Raw genomic sequence first — 21,481 nt, forward strand, 5'->3', positions numbered from 1 at the left:
TCCCCCTTGGAAAGGCAACAATAGAGGAGTTAGAGTTCTACATTTTTTTTCCAAGCTAGTGATGTTATTCCTTTACTCAGAAACAGAAAGTAAGGCATACCATACTTTTAAGTACCAGCACAGACAGTTTACTGTGACCCATCATATTTGCCCTGTTCTTGATCCACCACTGGCCACCATTAGTGATGTATCAGTAACTGGTACACCACTTGGGAACATGGGTCTTTGTCCAACTACCTGAGCTCAGTCGGTGCATCTCTGCTCCCAAGAAAAAGTGCACCTTTCCTGAAGAACAGGACTTGAAGAACAGGAGTGGTTTGGTACTAGCAAAGAAGGCCCTGGGAGACTGCAGGTATCTCACCCCATATGTACCACAACACTAGTTTGAAATCCTCACCTCCAGGCCACCCAACAAAGGAAAACCAGGAATACAAATGCAATAGGAAAGGAGAAGACTTTTGCCTACCTAAGAGTGACCCAGCCATGCTGCCACTGAGGAGCACCACAACTCCCACCATCTTCCAAGAGACGTGACGGAGTTATCAGTGACGAACAGGAAGAGGACTCTGTTTTCACTACCCACTTTCTTATAAAAAACTCTCAAAACCCCACAACACCTCCCTCCCCTTGACACACCACCACTACCATCTTATACTCAGTAAAAGCCTATTAAAAAGGTAGTAATATCAGGAGACTTCCACTCTCCCTTCCCCAGCCTTAAGTAAACTGCCCTCAGACACAGGGTTACTTTAACCTTATCTGCTGAGATTTTTGTTTTGAAGAGACATTTATTTTCAGGGAAGGTGTGTGTAAGAGTCAGACTACACCCCGAAATTAGATTTTACTCCTTTAGTGTTTGGGCATCTGGAGTATATATGTGCCACAGCTAGCCTCCAGTTCAGCCTATAAAAATCTTTTTGTAGGGGGTAGTGACTTTCTCAGTTTTTTTCACATTAGAATAAATTGACTTAAGTGTGCATGGAAGGTAGGAATACATATGACTGAAATGAAAAGTCGGGCTAAAAATAGCACTAAACCAATTGCATTGTTCATAGTGAGGGAAAAGAAACCTGGGGCAGGAGGGGAAAGAAATATCTTTAACAGCTGTCTCAACATAATGTCAGATTTATTCAAGATTTCTAAAATGGTCTTTGACAAGCCTTGACTCATTGTGTAGGGCTGGAAAGGGTATTGAGGGTGGACTATTTCTTGTGATTTATAAGAGACCACTGTGACTAGTTTGAAAAACCTGCATACAAGTGCAGTAAATTAAAACAGAAGCCCATATAAGACATGTACCTTACAGACAAAAGGCTTAAGGCATTCTTCCGTCTGAATCACCAGTGTGGTTTGCAAAGGGAAATTGGTTTCAAGAATTTCTGCTAGCCAAAGATATATTCTTTAATATTTAGAACAACTATTTTCTTCCATTAGCACATTTTAGAAATTAAAGCCTAAACTCATGCAGCTATATCATGCTTCCAAAGGCAACGCACTTTGACTTTGTACCAAAACTGCAGAAGTTTTGGGGGGCTCATTAACACTGAATTATGTACTAGTCTCACTAATCAAAAAGCTTGCATGGCACATACAGCAACTTCTACATGACTACAACTTATTTTTAAATTGTACTGAAGTCTGCGCGTGCAGAGGAGTGGAAAATGAAACCATGTGTATTTGATCAAAGATGGGTGTGTTGGCCTTGCCCTCAGCTCTGAGAGATAATTGCATGAATTTTCATATAAAATTCTAACATTACCCAATTCATCAACAGAACATTGCACAGGCTGTACCATAGAGAAAACACTCCAGATATCTTCATGGAAAGCAAGAGGGAAGTGAAAACCCCAGAGCTAGAGGTGCTCTTCATAAGAAAAGTATATTAGTTTCCCAGACTGAAGAGAAGTCAGATTGTGATCTTCCTTAAAATCCTGGTTTTCCTTCTCCCTCCAGGCAGATACTTGCTTACATTCCCCTGCAGAGTCCAAGAAATTATTGAGCGGAGGTTCATTCTGACTCCCACAGCCCTTTCCAAGCCCCGTGAGTAAATCAATACAGGCAGCTCCTTTGGCTTCTACCAAACATCTGCAGAGGTACATGATCTATACTAAATATTTTGGGAAAGGCATACTACCTTTTCTAGGAAGCTATGGTTCTTAGCTGGATGGCCAGCATGGCTGGATATGCAGAGGGGCTGAAAGGGTGACACAGAACTTGAGATTAGGCCTGAAATCCTTAATTTTACATCATAGCTGGTGACATCCTACTGGAGCACAAACTGGGAGAAAACAGTGTCATATGAATATGCTTTGTTTCCCATTACCTTTGTAACGATGCCACATGTAATTTGTGTAACATCCATCAGAAATCACATGTGGGAATTCAGGGGGCAAAACCCGCTGTGACACTGCAGCCTCTGTATCACCATGCAAATATGTGGAATCAAAACCAAGCGAACCTCCCAGAAACTTCTACACAGAATCATAACATTGCTTTTTAGGGATGGAGCATTATTATCTGGTGCTTATGGAGGAATGACTAGCTAGGTACTCTTAACAAAGGCTTGTGAGCAGACCAGACTGACAGCTCTTCTTGGTATGATACTGTAGAGAATACAATTTGTAATAATGTATTCAGGAAAGCAAAGGCAAGGGGCTGGAGGAAAGAGAAGTCGCTCCAAAAGAAAAAGAAGAAATTCACAAACAAGAGAAGGAGCTGAGACTTCCAGCCCCTTCATCATCTCCTGTTAGCTCATAACCAGAACACCATGCTTGGGCCACTTCTTGCCTGATGTGACTACTGCTATAGGAATTAAGTATTTTCTTGATGCGCCTGCTCTGATTTGCCCCACAGAACTACAATCAAAAAGATTTCTCTACTAAACCTTAGAGGAAAATGTCTCTGACCAGTATTAAGTCACCACAGCATCTCCCTTATTTCACAGAAACTATCCAAGATATCACTTCCAAAATTAAGGAGCGACTCCTCTTCTTCTTTTCCGTCAGATAAAATAAAGGAATCTGATTTTGAATTCCTAGGCATGCCCATATAAACCCAGCTGCAAGTCAGTGTAGCTCCACTAGGTAAGAACTTCTGTAAGAGATTATAATCAGTTGTAGAGTGTCTTTTATCTGCTGGACTTCCTATATGTTGCTCTGAAATGATAGGTCAATTGTCTCAGAGCTATGTTCTTCCTGGGCTGAATGAGGATAGTAAGTTGAGATCTCATCAATCACTCCAGCTCCTATTGCTCCTGCAGAGAGAATTGTTATGGCAACAGGAGACTGAAACGCAGGTTTACAGTAACTGAACAGATTGATCCCAAAAGTCTGGGACAGTCTTACAATGGAAAAGCTGATGAATTACAGAAGAAAAACGTATGCTGCTTATTTAACCTTCTCATTTTCTTTGATTTATTGCTAGGACAAGCCAACAAATCTAAAAAAAAAAAAAAAAAAAAAAAGGAAATAATCAAAAAAATGTCAACACGAATGTGATTATTGTTTCTATATTTCATAGAGTAGTAATTCTTTCTATGCCAGCGCACTAGCTACCCCTTAACCTTCCCATCTCGAAAATCTAGATTTTACCCTGATTTCCGAAACGGATGAGGCTTATGTAGCAGCAGGAACAGTGTCTCCACTTCCTCACCCTAATTTTTTCTCCCCACTGGCCAATTACATTAACATTTGACAGAAGGGTAGCAGCCCAAGAGACTACATTGCTATATGGATATCAGCAGCCAAGCTGGGGACAGAAACGCAAAGCAGTGGTCCTGTGGCAAGAGCAGCAGCCGCAAGAGCCTCCACACACCCAGTCTCTTCCTCTGTGGGCAGAAGGAGGGCAGGAGAGTTGGGGGAGACTGGAGGCAATGTGCAATCAAAGGACCTGGCGTTACTGCAGGGAATGTAGGACATTTGGTAGGAAAGCCAGTTACACCTCTCAGGAACATATGTCTGTGCATGTTTGCACTAAAAATTAAAATGGATTTTTTTTTCCCTCCTAAATAGAAGAGAAACAAATGTGCAGTTGCACTGTGATGATGATGAGTATTGTGGCTGTGTAAAATGGGAGGAAAACAAGTTCTGCATTCAGCCTTTCCTCTGAGTGTGTCTGTGTGTGAGTGCGCGAGTGCATGCCCACAGACAGAATATATTTATATGCACACAACCAGAATACGTGAATATTCACACAACACGCACATACACACATATGTTCACACACACCGGGGAACAGTTAAACACAGGAATTAATGAAAATTCATCCAATGCACACGGACAAAACCTGGGATTTCCAGCAAAGTTTGAGTGATTCAGCGTAATCAAAAAGGGCTCCTTGCAGCAAAGCACTTAACAAATGGCAGACTGTGTCCAAAGAGTGCCATTACCCAAGGGAGTTGGGGGATTTGGCTCGAGCATGCAGTATGAACAAATGGCCTAAAGATTTGTTAGGGTAAGGACTGGATTTAGCACAATCAGAAAGCTCCTCTAAAGCCCTCTGTATTTCATCCCTAGAGCAGATGAAATGGCAGTATTTTTCCACACTTTAAAAGTAATTTTTTTTGTGAGAGAAATCTAATTTCTGAAAACTATTGTACCCTCCCAGTATTTTAATGTATGAAACAATATACGAAGAGAAACGTCAAGAAACTGTTCAATAGTCCTTTTTCTCCACAACCAAATAGCCAAAGGAAAGTCTTCTGCTCAAGCGTGAGGTTAAATATTGATGAATGTATTGCAGATACAGTTAATAATGCTAATTGGTCTTCTACAACTACAAATAGGTGAGAGATGCTAGATGCTTTTCTCTATTCTTCACAAAATCAAGAGGTCTAGGAAAAAAAAACAAAACTCAGAGACACATCTAAAAATAACAGCAGGCATTTCAAATATGTGGCTAGCTCCTATAGCTATAGGCACAGTTGCACATTGCATAGCATTAAATAATTAAAGCTGTTACCTGCACACATTCTAAATGCACAACCAGCATTAATGACACAGGCCATCTAGGAAGGATTAAGGATTAGTTATCATTTCAGTCCAATGAAAGAAGATCTATATTTCTCTTTTAGACATGTAATTCACAGGAGAATCATGCTTGCCAACACTCTAAAAAAATAATCTTTCAGAATTCTTGCAAACCCAGTGTGTTATGATTTCATCTCATGAAATACAACACCTTTACATTAAACCTCATAAAACTAAATCCTGTTGGATCTCTTCCAGGCTTGGAGAATAAACAGCTATATCAGTGATGCCTAGAACAGTAAAATCTGGCCCACTGTCATATGGAATGTTCCCATTTACAGAGGGGAGCAGGTCTGCAAACAGCTAATTCACCCTGCTATTACAAAATCCTCACATATAATGAATTTCTCACATAATTGGTCTAAGAAATACTTCAAGGGAAAAAAAAGAATGCTTTGAACACCATAATACATATTTTTTTTCCTACTACTTTTTTTTTTTTTTAACCTGTTCCCTGCCTTCCTCTTACTGAAATATGTGCTGCAGAGCTGCTCTGGTTTTTAACAAGCAGAAGTGAGTTTAGCTGTGTCTGGAACTCTGGTAGATAGCAAAGGGGGGAAATTTGTTGTCAAAACAGTTCAAAAGCACAGATGAATATATCCGATGAGATTACTTTGTAAAGCCTGATTATATTCCCTTTACAGTCAGAAGAGCTACACAAATACCTTTCAGTCTTCCCAGTCCCCCCCCAGAGCATGACTAAGAACAATATTAAAATAACTAGTACAAGTACAATTACACCAGGGAACACAGATCTAATGCAAAAGTCCCCTTGGGAACAGCCTGGACAGTCAAGGGCTCGCTGGGGTAAAACACTAGGTCTCCCCATAACATGTGTGGGTTCAGTACCCACTGGGCTAAATGAAGGCAAAACCATTGGTCCAAAATGGAATTTATTTGTACAGGCATTCTTCAGAATAAGATGGACATTGGCTTGCTAAATTTGTGTTAAGGGAAAAAAAAAAAGAGAGAAAAGGGAGAAAAGGGAGGAAAGGGAGAGAGAGAGAGAAAAGTGGAAAGACACCGCTCGGGCTCTTCTCTATCCCAGGATGGTGGGCAGGCTGCAAATGGCCCCTCTTTGAAGACTACTATTTTTTTTTTTTATTTTATTTTTTGGTGGACCTGGGCAGTACTTCTTCTAGGAAAGTCATGGAACTGAGTTTGGGGGAGCTTAGGGATTCGAGGTGAGTCCGAGGTACTGTTCTGCCTCTGCTTTCCCTACCGGCAAGACTGCAGCGTGACCTCTCTGGGTAGCAAGCACAGCTGGGCTTCCTACAAAAGATAAGGTGCTGAAGGACACTGCTTCTGCTGCAGTCTCAGCAGTACTTTAAGATAGCAAAACAAGTGGTTTAAGGCAGCCAAAAATAATCAGTCTCTTACACCATGTTGAGCTACACCTTAATTCCCAAATCTGGGTAGAGGCTGGCATGTCTTCACGCAGGAACTGCAGTCACAGACGCAGATACACAGATGTCACACATTCCTGCCATCCTTCCATTCACTTAACAGGCTAATCACATCTCAGGCAAACCACAACTAGATCATCTGCAGTGCTGAAGCACACTTGGTGAAAGCACTAGAGCTGAGGCTGACATTAACTGACACTGCCTCTCACCAGGGCCTGAATCCCCCTAAGGTTCCCTTCCTAGTTTTTTTTTCCATTTTGACTAGAGCTCTCCATATTTCAGTAGCCATGGCTGGAAGATGATATTTCTATAGTAAAAAAGGAAGGTTAACGACACTGTAAACCACCCATGGCCAGTGACACACAGCAGAGGCAGGAATCCCAAATTACATGGCAAGGCAGGCAGCTGAGGCCCTTGGCCGGTGGAAGCCACCAGAAAAGGGACAAAGGTTCCACGGGAACTGTCAGGAGGTCCTTTTGAACCAGGCAGAAGAGAAACATCCCTGTTAAGGGGTCGATTAGATGGTGTAACAGCAGGGCAAGGTCACTGACCCTGCCACTGGAAATCATTAGGAGAGGGTAAGCACTTGAGGGGCAGCAGATTGCGCTTGCAAGCTCCCCATTAAGCAGAGAACTATGTAGGACAGCATCACCACCCAGGGTACACCATATGCCCAGTCTTTCCCTGGAGTGAGGAAGGCTGATGCCCTAGGAAGACTCTCCATGGATTTGGGGCTATTCCAACAAGCACAGAATCATAGAATGGTTTGGGTTGGAAGGGACATTAAAGATCATTCAGTTCCACCCTCCGTGCCATGGGCAGAGACAACTTCTACTAGACCAGGTTGCTCAAAAGCACCATCCAGCCTGGCTTTGAATACTCCCAGGAATGGGGCAACCACAAGTTCTCTGGGCAACATGTTTCACTGCCTCACCAAAGCAAGCACCTTTTGTCAGAAAACTGCTATATACATACGGTCTCAGCATGTACAAACACTCAAGGCTGGGAGGAGGGAACAGCAGCTGTTTGCATGCTTAAACCATGTAAGATGCTCTAACTCTTGAACTGGCTAATAACTCCATCCTAGAATTAGCTACACTGACTGCCCAGCACAGTCTCAGATGAAATCCAAGTGTCCACAGTGGCTTATCATCCTTAGGGGAAGAAAGGGAAAAAAGAACAAAACACAGGTGACAGATACCAGGCTAAACTGAAAATCTAATCTCACCTAGTATTACCATTCTTAACATTTCATTCTGATATTTCAAGTATCATTTTCAAAACAACTTGTGCCAAACCAGATTAAGATAACACAACTTGGTTTCAGCTTTGTTCAGCTTTTTCAGTGTGAACACTTTCAAGCTCCAAAGGTGTAACTCTATACATTATTAAGTAGCAAAGGATGTATGCTTGTAAACCAAAGTACCTTTATTTTCAATATTTATAGAAATACTCCAAACAAAATAATTTCACCATTTACTCACAAATGTAAATATTAATTCTAAGCTGACCCTACCACAATTTCTGCTATAACTTTACTTAGAGGGAATAAGGAAACCTTGTTTGCCCCAAAACCTTTTGAGAAAAAAATTTTAGACAGGTGAGTTGGAGAATCACATTCTCAACTTTTTTTCCAGACATGAATCTAAGCTTTTTCTAGTGGGGGTCAATCAAGCCAACTACATATTGGTTGGAAACATGGATTGCAAGATAATCGCTCCCCTCAAATCTAGCACAGTTCCAACCAGACCAGAAGACAAAGCGTCAACTTCGATTCCAAGGTTAGATCCATTGGCTATGTTTAATTTACTGCCAAGTTTCAGCCTGCAGCACTTTTGTATCCCATACCAACAGTACAAGAGCATCTGAATAAAGGTGCATAATACAGCTGGCAAGCCAGCCTTCTGTCTAGCAAAAGCTGCTGCTCTAGCAGCAATCTCTCAAGAAGGAAATAAGGATAATAAGGTAGGAAAAAATCACAGTTCTTTTTCCTGATACTTACATCATGCCTCCCTTGCTGCAAGTATAAATGCCATATGTGAACAGCCCCATTAACTCATGCAGAAGTGCTCCTTTGGTCAGGAGCAGGAGTTCTGCCTCCGATGAGCTTTGGGGTGAGACAGCAATCTCCTTTTTTGCAGACAGAGGAGTCAAGCTGACGCACAGCAAGGAATTGCACCCTTTCACAGCATGCCTTTACCTACACCCCTTCCCAGCTACTGCCTCTGCCACGATGGTTCATGGTTTAGCTCACAAGTACTTGAGCAGAGCCATCATGACTAGTAGAGCTCTCAGCCCTAGGGCAACTACCTAAGTAGTTTGAAGAATATAAATATTAACTACTAAGCTGAACACTACCAGGTAGAGTTGAAACTTGATTGAACCAAGCCTCGGACTGGAAGAAGGTTGTGAGGAAATCTGCATTTAGGTAGAGGAAGGCTGAGATGGACTTGTTACACATACAATGCAGAGATGAAAATACTGCCAGTAACAGAAACAAAATAATAAGTGAAGGTGTGTGAAAAGCAAAAGTAATATATAAATGTACCAAGTGGTTTTGAAACATACCTCTACCTGTTACATGTAAGCACTTGTACGGACTGAGAAAGAAACAGTACACAAGGGGAAGAAGATCGTGTTTAAAATGTATTTCAGCTGTGGATTTCTTTATGAGGCCCTCCAGGTTTACTTTTCCGTGTCAAGTTCAGGAAGGTAAAACTGTAAATTTAGTCTGAAAGTATGAGACTAGTAGAAAAAGGTAAAAATGAGAGATGATGACCAAAAGTTTGAATATACGTCTTGCTGATCAATACATGTTAAGTGACTGCTGTTGCTGCTTTTTTTCAGTCATTTCTGAACTTCCTGAAAACAGCATATCTAATACCATCGTAAGCCATGTCACCTAAACTGTTACTGGGTCAGCTTCTTCACAACTGGCCTGAAATATTTGGATGGTTTTAATATATGGAAATATCAGCTTTTTAGTCTGCAAATATATTTTAATTACTGATTACATGCCCACAAGTTTGATTATTTAAATCACTTTGTAATTTAACTCCTACCCAATACAGAGACTAATTTGTTGATTTGATCATGGTATCAGATAGTTCTTATTGTTTCACTGCTTTATTTTAAATCAGATTTAGTGAAGTTTTAAATAGCATAGCTTTGGGCAACAGATTATCCTGATTTTACTTTTTATAAAATGTTTTACTAGAAATTATTACTTAGAAATAATTTCTCTCAACATGTGCCCAAACCTTGAGGCCATTAGACTAGCTACCTACCTGCAAACCTGACCATTCCCCCAAAAATAATTATTGCCTCTGAAAATTAATTTCTATACCCACCTCTCTTTCACATACATTTATAGTCATTTTCTCTGTTAAGCACTGCAGAAGCAGAGATATGGCTGTTTTTTGGCCATGCATCTGCAGAACTACACAACCCCACAGCACACAGACCCACGCCAAAGCTCACCACACATCCACAACTTTGGCTGCTCACCAGGGGAAGTACTACGACAACCTTGGACACAGATGGCTGAAGCCTGCTTAAGTCCTGATTTGGGCAGCAGAACTTGGAGCCCTCATGACCAGTAACAACTGCAAAACGCTTGCTGTGGCAAACAATGGCAGTATTCCTGCCTTGCGCCGCCCTGCCCAGGTGGAGGCAGCAACTCCTTTCTTCCCTTCTGCACCATCTGTGCCCTACCCAAAGCACAAACCCTTTGCCTAAGTGCCCTGTCTTTCTGTATGGCTCACACAGTGGGGCCCCACTCTCTGCTCAAGGTGCTAGATACTGCCAGGCAGCAAATAACAGCTGGGGGGGGTGAGGAAAGATATACCACATTGCAGCTTTTTAAATAAAATATACCAGGAACACCAAGTACCATGCGATTGTAGTCCTCTAGGGCACGGCATCTGCTGTTTTTAATTCTCATCCAGCACTTACGAGTAGATAGGTGATAAAGGGAGCGGTAATCACAAACATTCTGTGTGAGCAAAAATGCTCACCATGACAAAAACTGTAGCCAGATATAGATGTACGTCAGATACATTTGAAGGCTCATAACTTGCTATAGCACTACATGCAAATAAATCTAGATTTACATGCGTATATATGTGTGTGCATAATACAACACTCAAGCACCTATATTTACCATTTAATATAAACTAAGGAAAGCACAATACAACATTAAGAAACAGAGGCTTGGAATAATATTTAATAGTGTTCCTATGGAAAACATCCCAAATTGGAAAAACTTGCCTGAAAATTTTAAGATCTTAAATGCAGGGAAACTATTGGGAATGAGCACTAAAATAAATAAATTTAAAAAAAAAAACCACACACACACACTAAACCAAAAAAAAAAAAAAAAATAGAGATCTCCTTGTGACGGGTTTGTCTCCATCTGAAAATGAAGGGCCGCTACAAGATCCACTGGGCTAGGAACAGACCCACACAATGAGCACAGGCGCCACCACGAGGTCCTTCTGCCATACTCACAGAATCATAAAATCATAGAATAGTTAGGTTTGGGAGGGACCTTAAAGATCATCCAGTTCCAACCCCCCTGCCATGGGCAGGGACACCTCCCACTGGATCAGGCTGTCCGAGGCCCCATCCTTGAACACTTCCAGGGATGGGGCATCTACAGCTTCCCTGGGCAACCTGTGCCAGTCTCTCACCACTCTCATGGGGAAGAAATTCTTCCTAATGTTCAGTCTAAATCTGCCCCTCTCCAGTTTATACCCATTGCCCCTCATCCTATCCCCACAAGCCTTCATGAATAGCCCCTCTACAGCTTTCCTGTGGGTGCCTTTCAGGTACTGGAAGGTCGCTATAAGGTCTCCTCAAAGATCACTCAAAGGTGATTTTTCCCCCCTGAGCAACAACATGCTCAGCAGGGTGCCTGCACCAGGCATTTGCTGCTGCATTTTCAATGAGCTTTGCGAATGGAAAGCACAAAAAAAAAAAAAAAAAAAAAAAAGAAGGATGAATTATTTTTGTTAACGTCCCTTTCAGAACAGGGAGTGGGAAGGAAGACATATCTACAGCACATGTAGTTTTCAACAATGGAGCTTTTAAATGTTGTGGTAACAGAAAACAAGACCGCTGCCCAGTCCCAGATCTGGAAAATGTTAAATTCCACCTTATCAGCCACTGAAACAGAGTCAGGGGGGACCTCTTGCTGAGCTGCCTCCCATGAAAACCTGTGCAATCCCATTTTTCTCCTATCAAGTGCAATTGCAAAAGTTAAATGGTAGTAACATTTTGGTACTGTGGTGCTGGAGCCTATTTGTAAAGGTAAGCAGATATTTTCATCAGATTTCTTTCATTATGGGGAGAAAGCCAGTTTGGTCCTCACCACTGCCATTTCGTGGGCTGAAAAGAATGGGCTAAAAAGCCACAGCTTTTTCATTCCTCTACAGCATTACTAAGGAAAGGATGATTCCTCAAGCCCCACGTTTATGCTTAGAGAGCCCCTAAGGTCAGCATCTCCCTAAATCTGCCTGGCCTGGCTACTCCCACCAGCGAGTGACCAGTGGGGCTAGACCCCCTTCAGAGGTGAGAGCAGCCCCTAGCCTCTTGGTAAAGGTGGGTGCTTCATGCTGGCTAAGGCTTGGCTGCTCTCCACGGGTGTGCATCTCCCTCTGCAAACCATTGCTGTTCAGTGTGTCCAATAACCCATCCTGGCCTTTCCATCTTCCACAGTGGGAAACCAGCCTGTGGTCTGCCAAGGGCCTGAGAGCTCAGGGTTTTCTCCTCAAAGGGGATGGAGATTGTGACACAGTCTTGAATCAAGCCTCTGAGGTCCTCAGTAAGTGCGCAGGCACCCCAGCGAAGGCTCAGCTGTGTAAGGCTGCAAGCTACCCAGCTGAACTCTGAACCTGGAGCACAGGTTGAACTCGAAGGTCTCCTGAAGTCCCCTCCAGCCACAGTTATCCCACGATTCTGCAACTGAAAAGCATAATGCTGCAGGTCAGTTACAAATGACTATGCAGCTCATGCTGGGGAAGCCATGAGTGACGGTGGCTCTCACCTCAAGCTCATCACATCAGCAAAGCACCTCAATGGATCTATGGTCTGGGGAGTGGGTGCAAACAGGCCCTCACATACAGTATATAGCCAAGTATGGGAGTAAGTGATCTCAAAGCAGTGGAGCTGGAAAAATATACAACAGACAGGTTAACAAATTGACGTATTTATTGCTGCCCACACTGAAGCAAATCTTGCCCATTCTTTAGCAGATATACAACTGTCAATGTATTTTTCCTTTTCCACTTCTCAGCTTTCAGGACTGGACAGGAGAATGTGCAGAACATGTGAGTTCAGACCAAGGCCTGAGAGCAAAAGGAAGCAGCACCACGGTTTTAATACAGATGGCACAGACCAGGCACACTCTTTGGAACACAATGCTACTCTTAACTTCCTGCAAGCACCAAGAACTCGAGTAATTTTCCCCACAGTTCATTTGTTTTCGCCTCCACCCATCAAGTAATATTTACTGAGGGCTGAGGGTCGGGCAGGGACTTCGATTGGGGTCTTTTTCTCCAGGCAGCTCATTCTCTCACCTAACTCCAAGATTTAAGGTGATTTAAGCACTTGAGGATTAAAAGTATTTTAACAGCTTATATTGCTTTAAGCATCTCAGGTGGCTTAAACACTTACGCTACTTTCAGGGGTTTAACACAGCTTAACTGTCTATGCAACTTGGTGAATTTACAGCAGCTCAGAAGCCTATGCTCTCTTTAAAACAATAAAAATGTGCCCTAAACCATCATTTTAAGAGTGCTGTCCTGCTTGGTTCCCCCCAGGTCAGACTAGGTCACCTGCGACAGTCCCCAAACCCTCCAGCCCCTGCCTTTCCAAGGGAGCAGGGGATCTCAGTGCCCTTACCTGGTGGCTGCAAGCTCTGAGGATCATGGACCCCACTCCCCAGCCTTTCCCCAGCCCCATCTCTGCCAAAAGGTGATGCAATCGAAGCGGGGCCAGCTCAGGAAGGCAAGGCTTCAAGGTCTCCCTGCCTTCATCAGCCACCCCACACCTCAGGGATCCCCATGGAGACAGCTCCACAGGTCTCCTCCACCCTACTACCCCTTGATCACACCTGCATGGACATCCAAAGCTGTTCTTCCTGCTTTGGTTTTCTAGACTTTGAATGTTGAGCATGCAAATCATCTGGACCATGGGAATGCTGCAGGTTTTTTTTGGCCACAGCAGCCAGTCCCTGCAGCTCACACCCAGCCTGCAATCACATAGGTTTAGCAGGCTGACGCTGCTAAACCGCAGCAAGTACAAAAGGTATTCAGGTCCACAGGCCAGGAAAGACGCACCTCAGTTTTCAGCAAAGAGCAGCCACGGCAGTCTCCTGCTCCAGTGCTTTCCCCTGCAAGGGATCAGAACGAGGGCAGCAACAATTGCTTTGGGCAGTAGGCTTGGGCTGGGTTTGTTTACAAGATCTCAGATCATTTCAAATTTACAGTAAACGAGTTTGCCAAAGATGATTAAAAATGGAAATAGTAAGGTCTCATAAAGACTTGTTTCAAATGAAAGCTTAATCCAGGAAAAAAAACATGCTGTTTTTCCTCTTTGTTTCCTGTGGGCTGGAATCAAATAAGCAAACAGTTCTGGTGAAAAAAAAGTGAGCAGATTTCTGTCAGAAATGTCTCATCCTCTGTCACAGAAAATGGTTATTTTGTCTAGCCTAAACAGAGTCTGTTCAGATTTGGATCCTTGGTTCCACACAGCCCAGACAACTGTGGGAAGCAGTGTTGAAGGCTACCAGGAATTTACAGAGCAGGCAGATTGTCTTCTGATTATGCTGCGATCCACCTGAAGGGATCACAGGGACTTAAAAAAATGAGAAGTGATGAAAAAAAGGAGAGAGAAAAACAAACTTGTCCATTTTACAAAGACTTGGTGAATAGCCTGGCCATTTGAGGTAAAAGCAAACGTGCTGGTAGGTCCCCTTCCACAGAAGAGGATTTTGAGGACAGAGGCCAGCAGGACCAGCACTGGGAACTGGAAGTGACAACTCCTACAAGTGGCAACAGCTACAGCCTCTGGCACTCCCCAGGACTTGGCAAAAACAGGCTTAAAATGGGCATCACAAGTCCTCAGTGGGGCTTTGTGCCATGCAAGCTGACTGAGGCCAAGAGCTTACAGATTTATTGTTTAAAGGAATGACTTGAACACAGATAATAAATGGCAAGAATATGTGGAGCTCTAAGAAATAAACTACTTTCAAGCCCTTCCCCAAATGATATTAGACATTCAGGACACTTGTTTTCTAGGTATTAAACAACTTTAGGAGAGAGAAGCTGGTCTACTGGGAGATTACATCCATCAGCACGGCCTTCTGGAAAGGATCTTGAAACCTCCGCTGAAGGAGCTGGCACTGGTTTCAGTGTTTGACAACAGCACTGTGGCCACTCCAGCATGGTAATCTCCTGCTTTCCTTGGGGGAATGCTGCAGGTCTTGCCCCATTCCTATGCCACAGTGACAGGACCTCTGGGAAGCCCAGTCTGGACAACAGAGACCCTGCGATTTACAGAAGTCGTCATGGCTGAGACCAGCTTTCCATAAAATATCTCTATAAAGAGATATACACAGTAGCTGATAAATGAATGTGGTTTACCGCAAAATGATACTACACAGGGCTACTCTTTTGAATAATAATCCCATAAATAATATCACTAAAAATGCAAGAAATCTCCAGACTGCACTGCAGCTGCGTTGTGATCCCAGCGCCTTGCCTGTTGTCTTCCTTTTTGCGGCAAATCAACACCAACATAATTCTTTCAGGGAGTTTCTAGGTGAAGACAGGAGCGAAGGGAAAGGGACGTGCCTGTGCTGCCCAGCGCCAAGCCCACGGTTTTAGCCTCGGACAAACGTGCCAGGTGACGGTTTTACAAAAACATTTGGATGCTCCCAGCAGGAGAAAAATCCCCTTTGGCTGTCGGGGGCCATCCAGGAGCTGTAGGGCCGGATTCCACCGCAGCCGCCCCGCTCCTGGCAGGCGAGGGCCAGGGTCAGGAGGGGCTGGGAGGGCAGGAGGGTCCTGCCGGGCACCCCCCACCATCGACAGCATCGCGAGGAGGGGGCGGAGGTGCCAGACACCCCCCTGGGGGCTTTGGGAACAGATCGCCTCGCCCCCTGCTCGGGAAATGTCCCGGCCACATCTTGCAGCCGCTGGCAGGGGAAGCCCCGTGGGCAGGGGGCCCGAGGGGGTCCTGCCTCTCTGCAGCATCTGCGTTAGCTGCAAAGCTCACCTCCGGCTCCCCGCGCCCTGAGAGCTCCCCCTGTCCCCCCGCCCGGCCCAGGAGCTCCTCTGGCTTTCGTGGCTCTTTGTTCGAGGGGATCTTTTCCCCCCTTCGCCGCGCTCGCACGGTAACGTTTCTCGCAAGGATTTCCTGCCAAAAGACAATCCCCCTGAGCAAAAGCAGACCGAGAAAGTAGTGACCAATCCTTTCTGGATGGCTGTCACCAGGCTCCTCCCCGCTCCCCGCTCCCCCTGCTATTTGCATACAAAAAAAAAAAAAAAAAACCCAAACCTCACAACACCCCGCCTGAAAACTCCCGTTTGCCCCCGCATCTCGCTCAGAGGCTCCGTCCCCGTCTGGCAGCAGGAGCCCGGGCTGGGGGACGCTGCTGCGGCTGAGGGCTCCGTGCCCCGCCACCCCGGCCCCCCGAGCCTTTTGCTACCTCCCCTCCTCCTCCTCCCCGTCCACCTCCTTCTCAGTGCCCCAAAATGCAGCGCCGCCTCTGCGCCCTGCTTCTCCTGGTGTCCCAGTGCGTGGGCTCGGCCGCCGGGCTCTTCCCGTTCGGGGAGCCCGATTTCTCCTACAAGCGCTCCAACTGCAAGCCCATCCCCGCCCCGATGCTGCTGTGCCGGGGCATCGAGTACCAGAGCATGCGGCTGCCCAACCTGCTGGGGCACGAAACGGTGCAGGAGGTGCTGGAGCAGGCTTCCACCTGGATCCCGCTGGTGCAGAAGCAGTGCCACCCCGACACCAGGAAGTTCCTCTGCTCCCTCTTCGCCCCCGTCTGCATCGACGACCTGGACGAGATCATCCAGCCCTGCCACTCGCTCTGCGAGGAGGTGAAGGAGAGCTGCGCCCCGGTGATGTCCGCCTTCGGCTTCCCTTGGCCCGACATGCTGGACTGCAGCCGCTTCCCCAAGGACAACGACCTCTGCATCCCGCTGGCCAGCAGCGACCACATCCTCCCGGTCACCAGGGAAGGTAAGAGGGAGCCGCTCGGACAGCATCGCCCGGTGCTCTGGGACCGGGGTGGGGGGACACCCTGGAGGTGACCGCAGATAAAGCTCAGGGAGCCTTTCCCGAGGGGAAAACCACAGGCACCGTCGCGGGACTGGCAGCGGCTCGCATCCCTCAGCCTTTTCCCATCCCTAAAGAAACAGTCCGGGATCCCGGGCTGGAGCCGCGCAGCTCTCAGAGGGATAATTTCTTTTTATCATCATGCGCGGGGCTGGGGTGTTTAGTGTTGTGTGCCCCCTCCCTGCTTTACTCTTTCCCGAGTCAAAAAAAAAACCTTTTTGGAGCAGGTGTGACCTTAAAAGCATACCGTGCCCCCCCTGCGGCGGGGCTGCAGCGAGGTGGGGCGCCTCCAAGGGCGGGCAGCGCTGGGAGGGGGGAAAAAGGCACACAGGAGGAGTCCCTCCATGGAAGGATGGAAAAACGGCGTTTCCCGAAGGAATCCCAACGCCACCTGCTGTCCCTCACTCCCTGAGCCTAACGAGGACTTGTCCCTTGCATTTCCAGCACCTAAAGTCTGCGATGCCTGCAAAAACAAAAACGAAGACGATAATGACATCGTGGAAAACCTCTGCAAAAATGACTTTGGTAAGTGGAAGCAGAGCACCCCCGCGTTGAAACTTGAAAGTTGAGGATCGGGTAGGACTCCCAGCGATGTCAGTGAGGGATGCGACCCAATAAAGTCAAGGCTTTGTCTTATCTGCAGATGGACCCGTCTGACTGCTGGGTCATGAAGCACAAAATTCCAGCTCAGAATAAGACGTGGCCCTTTTTATAGTCCTTTTCTGTTTGCTGTTTCAAAGTAGTGCTCTTTTATGTGGATGCTGCTGGCAAGCCAAATAGAAAGTAAAATGGGGGAAAAAAGAATCTTTCATCCAGAGTATTGCCTGGGGAGAAGTAGAGCAAAGCTTCATTTAGACGTATGAGAAAGAGCTGCATGACCAATCTCACGTATGGTAAGAAAGACTCTCTCCACAGATTAAGAAGGAAGCTCTATGTATCGTTTGACAGAGAAGGTAATGCACAGACAATTGGGGATATAAACTTAATGGGAAGATCTGGGGTTAGAAGAGGACAAGAAAGCCCCTTCGAGGGAGACAACTGAATGGCACATTATCCATACATTAGCATTTCAAGAGAAAAAGGGAATAAGGAGGGGAATCCTTTTATAAAAGGTCAATATTTATACCTGGAAACAGATTTGTAATATAAATACAACAATTCAGAAGTCTTTCTTTAAAAAAAAAAAAAAACACCCAAAATATGAAACCATGACTGTGGGACATAATTGCTAAAACAACCAATAGCTTTGTCCTGGCAAATTGCACTCAGATAAATCCTTCTAAAGCTAAACATGCCCCACATATTCTTACGGAGTCCTGTATCCCCCTCCTAGTTATTTTACCAAATTGAATGCAGCTGTTGGACCAATTTGCCCTCCATGGGATCTATTCTTTCAAAAAAACAATGCATGTGAAATATCATTTCCTTACAGGTTTGCCTAAAATCCTCTCCAGCCTAATAAATTAAGTTTAGAAGTTTTCAGCCACAGCAGAGATCAGGTTTCAGATTAGGTCTAGGTACTGGCTTCCCCACCTCCCTTTCAAACTCTAGTTTCAGGAAGACTGTCCTCTCCCAGCAAAAAAATGGAGCTCTGCTTAACGTAGCAAACCTGCCCTCTCTCTGTTTGCAAACAGGAGAAAAGCTGGAGAAAATACTAATTTAGAAAGGAAGGAAAAAAGTTGGGGGAGGGGGAAGAGGAGAAAAGAAGCCCCAAAAATCTCAACCCTAAGGTTGATTAAAACTGAAATGACTTGCATGCCCTTTGTGGCTTTAGAAATGGAGCCACCTGCTGCCTCTTCTGTCAGCCCTGACAGTTTAATTAGCAATAGAGCACCTCCCTCCCCAGGTCCTCTTTATGTGCACTAATGGGAAAAAACCTCTTAATCTCTCTCCCTCTCTCCCTCTCCTCACTCCCCCCTCCCCTCGCTCTATTAGCCTTGAAGATAAAAGTGAAGGAGATTGCCTACATCAATGGGGATACCAAGATCACCCCTGAAACAAAGAGCAAAACCATCTACAAGCTGAATGGGCTGACGGAAAGGGATCTGAGGAAGATCGTGCTCTGGCTCAAAGGTGGCCTCCAGTGTACCTGTGATGAGATGAACGATATAAACGTCCCCTACTTGGTGATGGGGCAAAAGCAAGCTGGGGAACTGGTGATAACCTCGCTGAAGAGGTGGCAGAAAGGGCAGCGGGTTTTCAAGCGGTTCTCCCGCAGCATCCGTAAACTGCAGTGTTAGTGGCTTCGGCTCTGGCCGCCTCCAGCAGCTGCCTCTGTCCTGAGCTCTCCAGGCCTCCCGCACCTTCTTCCTTCCATCCCTATGAGCCTTTAGCTGCCACAGGCACGAGACATGATGACCGCTTTCCGAGATGGGAGGGAGCCCTCTGGTTTTGTACATAGGTTAAAATGTAATAGTGAAAAAAAAAACCAACATGACTATTTTGGGGAAGTATCAAAGTATCTCACTTAAAGCTTTTTTTTTTTTTTTTTAATGGTTGCGAACATTACTTTGGTCTGAGGTTTTTCCCTCTCCGTTTTGGCAATGCTGGTTCATTTATATTCCTGCTTCTCTGTATACAAGCATGTTTGTTATGCAAAAGTAGGAGATGCAGAGAAAGACAGCCACGCATGCAACTGGCCTGTCACAGTGGGTATGACTCTTTCACTAGGGTGAAATGGCTCGCCATCTATATTAACACTATAAAGGTCATGTTATGACTCTTGCATGTGATACATAGGCACTAGTAAGAGTATATTAACCATTCTCACTTTTTATTTTCTACGAGACTGAGCCCTTCTCAGAAAAAAAATGAACAAGTTTTGGAACTGGTTGATCTGAATGCAACTTCTTTATTATTATTTTTCAAATTAAACCATCTGTAGCCTAAATGTAATATACCTAGTGGTAAACCTGAAAGAGTTGTAAAATATTGCTTTAATTAACCTTGTAAATACTCCAGATAAATGTTATATTCTTGTATATAAACTTTACATGATAGTTTACCCATTGTCTTGGTCTGTATTCACTTAATCTGTTTTGGGAGAACTGGGAGAAAGCTGTTCGACTTGTCTTTGTTATGGCAAAGCAGAGTTTGGCCAGTAGAGAAGCATGAGGAAATATCTAGTGCTGCAATCAGGAAAAAAAACCATAGTGGACCTCATTTCCCCAAAGATGAACCCACAAGACACAGGACTGAGGTTCAGTCAGCTGATGTCACAGAAACTATATGTCTATTGAGTTCTACGAGATGAAGAGTTTTCTGTGGCTCAGCTGTCTGCATTTTCGTATCATTTTCTCTGAAGATCCTGCTCTTGGCTTATGGGGAGTTGCAATGAGACCACTTGCTTAAAAATCAAATCCATTTATCCATTTCTTATACTTGAAAAAGACGTCTTAAGGAGTGCTACGGTAGACAGAAATATCTCATTTGCAATTAGCAATCCAGAGCAATGGTAGAGGAAGGCATTTTTTTGTGTGTGTACACTCACTATCCTTAGTAAGAAAGAATATATAACCTACCTAATAGTGTAAGTGGAGGAAAGCCTTACAAATGTTTTCTGACAAAGAGAATTACCTGCTAGAATTTTATTGCACTTAGCCTGAAAAATAGTCTTGCTTGCCAGTGCTATCACATATAAAGAATTCTTCGTAGTGTCACCAAGAGGATGAACAGTCCAATATTCCCAAGGACAATTTTTTGTGTTAACCATTCACAGACAGAATACAACTACATTAGATTTTTCTTTAAAGTAAAAAAAATCTGTTAATTTCATATATTTAGTATGGGTTTTTTCACCATCAGAGCAAAAAGATAAAATCTGAAGATCTATCATGTTACTTTTGTTTTATAAAAATGATTTGTTTGCCCTCTCCCAGAGTCTTAATGCACTCACTACACCTGGTACAAGCAATGGTAGGACTCTAACCAAGCAAGAAAAGAGCAGTCCTCACAAGTGTCTTCAAAAGTATAAAAATTTTTATATTTTATAATACTGTTTTTAAAAAAAACCAAAAAACCACAAACCACAAAACAAAAAGCCCCATTCCAAACAGGCTCTTAATTATTCTGTGGAATAGTATCTTTATTTAAAGGCCAATACATGGCCGAAATATGATTAAAACCTTTCTTCTGAATGGATTTGGCTTCTTAGGAAATAGATTTGAGACTTTTTATGCTATAGTGTAATTATTTTAATACTGGTACTCTGTCCATCATCTTACAGAGCCATCAGCATCCAGATGTCCCATCGCTCTACTCATCTCATTCAGCATATACTGTAATAGCTGTCCCTGAACAACCTTGGGTTTAGAGGGAACAAACATATAGATAAAGAGGAGCAGGCGGAAGATGAGCCTGCAGAGGAGAGAGGTAAAGGAAAACACTTGGAAGAGGTAGTCATTGCAATATGGTCTATGCGGACTGAAAAGAAACAGCTAGGATTGCTACACTCAGTCTATCTCACAGATGCGAAGTCCTCCTATAGCAACCATAAAATTATCTTAATTGGGCTGTCCTAGAAGGCACCAGTACTGACACTGATGAGGACAGACAGGTCACAAGTTACTCACTCTGGGGTCACGTTAAGGCCAAGACTACATAACAGATTTTTGCCAAATCACTTAGGTGTATGAAGGCACATTACCCATGACCATCATTGCTTGGTCTTAAAAAAAAAAAACATTCCCCTTTCTGCATCAT

General features: G+C 44.4%; 1 protein-coding gene across 1 annotated transcript; it reads left to right on the plus strand.

The window, feature by feature from the left end:
- The first annotated feature begins 16,002 nt into the window (after window positions 1-16,002).
- Window positions 16,003-19,776, plus strand: SFRP2 (secreted frizzled related protein 2). The gene is made up of 3 exons (XM_009567128.2): window positions 16,003-16,684; window positions 17,225-17,305; window positions 18,716-19,776. The coding sequence occupies exons 1-3, from the start codon at window positions 16,192-16,194 to the stop codon at window positions 19,018-19,020; spliced, it is 879 nt and encodes a 292-aa protein (XP_009565423.2). The 5' UTR covers window positions 16,003-16,191; the 3' UTR covers window positions 19,021-19,776.
- Window positions 19,777-21,481: the final 1,705 nt, after the last annotated feature.

This window comes from Cuculus canorus, chromosome 4 (assembly GCF_017976375.1).
Source record: "Cuculus canorus isolate bCucCan1 chromosome 4, bCucCan1.pri, whole genome shotgun sequence".
Taxonomy (NCBI): Eukaryota; Metazoa; Chordata; class Aves; order Cuculiformes; family Cuculidae; genus Cuculus; species Cuculus canorus.